This window comes from Notothenia coriiceps, unplaced genomic scaffold (genome assembly GCF_000735185.1).
Source record: "Notothenia coriiceps isolate Sejong01 unplaced genomic scaffold, NC01 NC01_scaffold00002848, whole genome shotgun sequence".
Lineage (NCBI taxonomy): Eukaryota > Metazoa > Chordata > Actinopteri > Perciformes > Nototheniidae > Notothenia > Notothenia coriiceps.
In genome coordinates, this window is record NW_011335549.1 from 3,780 (window position 1) to 10,059 (window position 6,280).

Below are 6,280 nucleotides of genomic sequence, written 5' to 3' on the forward strand. Positions count from 1 at the left end.
TATATTATGAAGTTTTAAACATTGGTCCCTAAAATGAAGTAGAAATGCAGAACCTGGTTTACATTTTGTAGCTTAATGTTGAATATTACCAAACTAAATTGCAATAAATAAAAGTACAACTCATTGAGACTTTTGCATCATAGCAACATAAAAAAGAAGAGAGAGGGAAAAAAAATCTAATTATTTGTCTTACATCAGACACAGAAGTAAAGTATATGCAATGAGGCAAAAGCACTCACGAGGTTCATCATTACAAGTAGGGGATGACAGATAACATGCAATGATACATGCTGGTGCTCAGTGGATATATCACGCATGCTCAGACGTTATGATTAGCCCTCCCTCCTCTCGCCCCTTTCTCTCCATCTCTCTTTCTTGATCAAGCTGAGGAGGAGCATCTGTATCAGTGCTCAGAGCGTGATGGACGAGCAGCAGGACGCCATAAAACACACGTCTCCCCCCCGCAGAGAGCAGTGAGCTGGCCGGCCTGAGGCGTGTCGCGGTGCCCTTGAGGAGACTATCGATTGTCGCAGGAGAAAGAGGAGGGGAGCAGCAGAGGAAGGAGAAGAACATATGGCCAATAATGGGTGATGGAGCTTTGGAGATGCTCGGTAAATGACTGAGGCTGACCGAGAGTTCAACCTTCCGCTCGAAAGCAGGTGAGTTGAGATTAAGGAGGGTTTTTTTTAAACATAGGCTATAACCCACACGTCGGTTTATCGATTGAACGACCTAATGCAATATCACGGGATTACAGCGGGTTACTAATTCGGAAGGACTCAACCGGGATCATTGATTGAGCTCCCGTGTGCCAATGTGAGCGTGAGCGAGCGCGCGCTTATGTCCATTCAACATTTCGTCATGGGTTACGGATCGGGCTGTCACTGTAGAATAAACAATGAGACATGCAGACATGCTGTTGGTGGACGCTTAAAAAGACCCTCAGCGTGACGGGGGCCATTACACGTGCATGTGCAGGTGTCATGTAGGGACTAGCAGCTTTGCTATTGTATGAATGATGTAAATGACAATTTAATTGGATCTAAACTGTGTGTGTGTGTGTGTGTGTGTGTGTGTGTGTGTGTGTGTGTGTGTGTGTGTGTGTGTGTGTGTGTGTGTGTGTGTGTGTGTGTGTGCCCTCAGAGGCGCATTACTGAGGAACCTTGATAACCTTGACATAACATCTCCCTCATACAGACGCCTAATGTTTAAAACACATCACATGCCACGCACACGCGCACACGCACACCTATAGCCCACTATATGGACCTTCAAAAGGATATATGATGCAAATATTAGCTCTAGTCAGTCTCACTTGAGAAAAGTAAACAACCACACAATGTTTTTAGACGTTTTGGCAGTATAGTATTTCTAAAGAGAGTTGCCTTCAAACAGCCCAATACTATGTATTTTCGTTTCAATTCAGATATAGAAGAAGATACATGTAAATAGACAGGAGTGGACAGTGTGCAGGTTGTGTAAGGTGTGAACAAGCTTTTGAGAGCAGCAGAGTGGAAGCAGCAGCAGCATTGCAGAGGCGAGCTGCATCAATCCTGATCAGTAAATACTACGACTGAGAGGAGTCCGACTGGAACATCCTGGCCTCTTTACGCTCGTTGTGTTTTCACAGAGCCGCAAATCGGGTGTCCTCTAACCTTTGGTGGTAGTAAACGACTAGATCCTCTGAAATGTCATCTATGCAAACTCGTCTTTTTTTTTTCATTCATTTTATTCAGCGAGCTAGGAAGTTTGACAAATTTTTCATTCAACCCTGATTCATGCTTAATTTTAGCGTAGAGCACATTTTCCTTTCAGATTACATGAATTGAAAAAAAGCACAATTTCCCTTAATCACATACTGTAATAGTTCCTGAGCTCTTTGCTATAGCAGCAGTCACAGCATGACCCTTCTGTGTAATTTATAACAACGCAATTCAGGCTGATTCGAGGAGAGACTCCGCACCTCCAGGCCACACAGGCAGCCACTAATTCACAGCTTTCCCCGTTTCCTTCCAAATCAAAACTGCACCACCAACGATGTGAGAAACAGCAGTGAGCTGCCACAACCACCTGCTTTCTGCTCTGCCTGCAGTTATACTTTGATAATCTTCTCCTCTAGTACTACCATCATGGCCTTGACTTTAGCGATGTGTGTAAAACTATTGGACATGTTGCAGTGAGATATCCATTTTGCTCTTAGGATGAGTTGTAATCACTTTTGTAATCCCTTAACTTTTAATTGTTTGCCATCATCAGTTGAGAGTTTGATTCGTCCAATACTTTGTAAACAAATACCTTCCAAACTCATTTTGTTATCCATTTATACCAGCCTCAGCCGTACTTTGTATTAATAATCTAACTTAATCATGCTGGTATAATAATAATAATAATAATAATCATTTATTTAATGCGCCTTTCATGACACCCAAGGACACCGTACGATTTGTTAAATAGAGGTAAAAGCTACAGAACATGATAGAAACACAAACATATTATCATGGAGAAGACAATTAAAGGTGGGGTAGGTAATTTTGGAGAAACCAGCTCAAGTGCGCTAGAATTTGAAAATACAAAGCCGGAGAAAATCTGCCACTTCCTTACAGAGCCCCTCCTCCAACACACACGAACGCGCACATGATCAATGAGGGCACGAGATAAGTTTGTGCACAGATGGAAGGCTGACAGGCAGGTAGGCCATCCAGTTACTTTAGCCGGGCCGGCTCAGCTGATTGGTCGTGCTTTTTACAGTACTACGGCTTCCACAGATGACATGTTTTTAATGGATTTTTTGTCAAAGCACTTCAGATATTCATTGCTATCGGGATGTTAACAAAAAGTGTATCTCGAGCCGGTTTCTCAAACTTACCTACCCCACCTTTAAAGTGCACACAAATGATAGGGATAGGTTATTCATGGGAAACAGATGATAGCTAGCACTACAGTGAGTAGTATATATATATGGTAGTTATAGTAAGTGAACATACCTGCATCAGCATGTTAGCATTGCTATTGTGAACATGTTAGATTAATTATGTAGATACAGGTATACCAAGATAATAACTGAGCGCTACGCTTCATGTGCCTTTGCGTGAATAAACATTGTGCAATCGGGAAGTATTCCCCTTTCCCAGAGAAACCAGTGGACTGCTGAGTGTTTTACAACCTGAAATGCAGCATTGGGTGTGTGCCGTACAGCACCTGCATAGCCATATTACTCTGCTGCAGAGAGCTATTACTACATCAGTTCAAAGTTAGTCATCCGTGGAGCAGGACCTTGAAGGGAAAAGTTAAAGAGATGGAGACATGAATTACAGAAGGGGAGGGAGATTAAGGAGGAGGAGGTATTAGATGAGACATAATGTGCACCTGGGATTCAATTGCTATTTATTTAAAAACTGACATATAAAATGTTTTGACAGGCTGAACCTTTCAATAACAGCTCTTCTTCTTCCTCTTATACTCCTTGCCTAAATATACAGCCTCTGGCAAGAGACAAGGGGATAAATACATTACATTGGAAGAGAAAGAGAGGGATAACAGACAAATGAGGCGGGAAGCACTTGCTTATGTAACCGACATTGCAAACAGCCTCTATCAACCCCTGAAGGTCATGTTATCCATTAAGACTAAGAGTGTGATAATGTTGTTTTCCTTCCATTATGGCTCTGCATGATTCTGCTAATATTAAAGTGGACCCATCATGCTATATTTGAATAATATAGTTTAGGGCCATACCTATATAAAACATGTCTGTGAAGTTTTTTTTTCAAAATACCAAACATATCATGCATTTTAGCCATGCCTCATTTCGCTCTATTTGCTCTATTCCAGCCCTTATCTTCACAAGGGCTGATTCTGTGGCAAATGAGCTGCAGCTGACCACGCCCCCCTGCAAAGGAGGGGGGCAAAGCACGAGCGTCATGTTACCATGCTGTTACCATGCTGTGCGATGCGGTTACCATGCCACGCAACCTCTCATTCCCCTGATAGGTGGAGAGTTGCCCATATAGGCGGAGCACCCCGTTTCTGACATCAGAACAATTTCAAATCTGCATCAGTCTGTATCAGATCCGTTGCAGCCCCGTTTTTAGAGATTTGGGTACGGAGGAAAAGAGAGAGGGTTGTGTTTTCTGACACTTGGTGAGTTCCCTGACACACCGGGGACACATATTCATGTATAAAAGACGTACAAAAGAGCATTTAGCATGATAGGTCCCCTTTAACTTAATGTGAACTCTCATTAAGCAGAAAAAAACAATTAAAACTGGTGACGGGCAGAGCTTACGTACAATCTGTGCCAAACACGCAGGCACTTGGGGAGATGTGAGTCATTGCTATTATTATCCTGGATATTAAAGATATATAAGATATGATGCTGCAACCCAGAGAGGGACAGCGTGAGGGAGAAAGCAGAGAGAGGATTTGCGGGAGTTTAAAATGTATCCTGTATGTATGTGGCTCTAAAAGTGTCCTTCCTCCTTCCTCGCAGGTGCCTGCCGTCACTGCAGCTTTGAAATGGAGTCCACTCACCTCCTGAACACCTCCAAGAAGAGAGTAAAGATCCACCCTCACACCGTCACTGCCAAATACGCCACGCAGGCCCCTTACTCCCCTCAACCCGGAGTACACACACACTTCCCTCAACCGGGGGACGAGGGCTACGATGACGCTCCGTCTTTCGAGGACTTTGGCTCCTTCCTGGAGGAGACGTCAGACAAGAAGCAGCTGACGGAGAGCAGGAAGTGGCGTCTGACTTTGTTCGGCTCCAAAGAAAAGGACACGGCTAACAAGCTTCAAACTCTCGGGGGAGCAGAGGGGAGTGAGGGGGGAGCCAGAGCAGCAAAGGTTTCGGGGAAAGGCGTAGGGGAGCAGCTGGCCAGTTTCGGGGAGGCGTCTGTGTCTGCGTCCCGGCTCACCTGGGTGGGACTGCTAGGTGCGGCGCTGGCTCACGGATGTTTGATTGTTCTGACCCGCCTGGCCTCCGAACGCTTCAGCCTCGGCCCCCTGTTTCTGCTTTTGGTTAGATCCATCGTGCAGCTGGTCTCAGTGGCGGTCCCGCTGCACAGGGGGGAGAGCCCGTTCGGACCACAGGGCTACCGTCTCCGTCTGCTGTGTTACGGCGTGTCCTACTCTCTCTCCCTCTGCTGCGCCTACGCCTCCCTCACCTTCGTTTCTCCCGGAGACGGCACCACGACCTGGCGCCTGGCGACCACGGCGCTGTCGGCGATCCTGGCCTTCCTGCTCCTGGAGGAGAGGCTGGGATTGGCTGATGGGATCACCATAGCGGCAGGACTCTGTGGTTTGGGGCTAGTCTTACTTCCCACGGCAGACGAGAGCAATTCAGATTCACAGACTGACCCGGTGAAGTTCTGGCGGGGTGCGTTCGGATGGTCTCTCTCGGCTCTTGCGGGGCTGTGGATGGCTCTGGCTCTGGTGGGGTACCGCTCCCTGAAGGAGAGGGTGGGCGTGGGCACAGCTCTGTTCACAGTGAGCTGGACGGGCTGCCTGCTCGCCCCGGCCTCCTTGTTTCTGCTTCAGGAGGGCTGGTCCTGGCCCATGAGTGCTGAAGCCTGGGGCCTGGTGCTGGGCCTGGCTGCCTGCTCGGTCGCAGCCTTCCTGGGGATGACGCACGCCCTCACCCGGCTCCACCCGGCGCTGGTTTCCGCCTCTCAGAGTCTGGAGGTACCTGTGGCCATGCTGCTGCATCTGGCCATGCTGCCTTTGGCTCCCACCGCGCCGGAGGTGGTCGGGAACGTGATGGTCATCCTCAGCGTCGGTTGGCTGGTGGCGATAAAGCTGCTCCCGGCTCGTGGGGGAGGGCGGCGTCAAAGGGAGGAGTATGAGGAGATTCTGGACTCACCCATCAAATAGAAATCTCTTCTCACCTATCCACAACTCCTCCTGCTCTTCCCCCTCCTTCATGAGATTCAATCAAGTGTAAATAAGAGACTGCTAAATGTTTATTGGAGCTTAATCTATTTTGTATTGTCCTCGTTGCTTTTGAGAAGTGCCAATATTGTGTTGTGTGTTATAGTGACTATGTGACGTGAAATTAAAACTCTCAGATGAACACAATGCACTTTGCCATCAGTCCGTCACCTCCCGATGAGTGTGTGTGTGTGTGTGTGTGTGTGTGTGTGTGTGTGTGTGTGTGTGTGTGTGTGTGTTCCTGTTGTACGCGTAATATATTGGCTACATTTCACAACACTGTAATGTCAAGTTTAACCAGCCAGCTGAGGTTTGGCCGAGTATAGACGACATCTATTTAGAGGCTGGCAAG

The 6,280-nt window shown here is 47.0% G+C and overlaps 1 protein-coding gene across 1 annotated transcript; it reads left to right on the forward strand.

Moving 5' to 3' along the window:
* Window positions 1-361: 361 nt before the first annotated feature.
* On the forward strand, window positions 362-6,073 carry LOC104940975 (solute carrier family 35 member G2-like). The gene is made up of 2 exons (XM_010766010.1): window positions 362-659; window positions 4,490-6,073. The coding sequence occupies exon 2, from the start codon at window positions 4,516-4,518 to the stop codon at window positions 5,869-5,871; it is 1,356 nt and encodes a 451-aa protein (XP_010764312.1). The 5' UTR covers window positions 362-659; window positions 4,490-4,515; the 3' UTR covers window positions 5,872-6,073.
* Window positions 6,074-6,280: the final 207 nt, after the last annotated feature.

Bases quoted from the DNA above. Each gene is read 5' to 3' on its own strand.
- LOC104940975 (XM_010766010.1), top strand. From the start codon at position 4,516: ATGGAGTCCACTCACCTCCTGAACACCTCCAAGAAGAGAGTAAAGATC.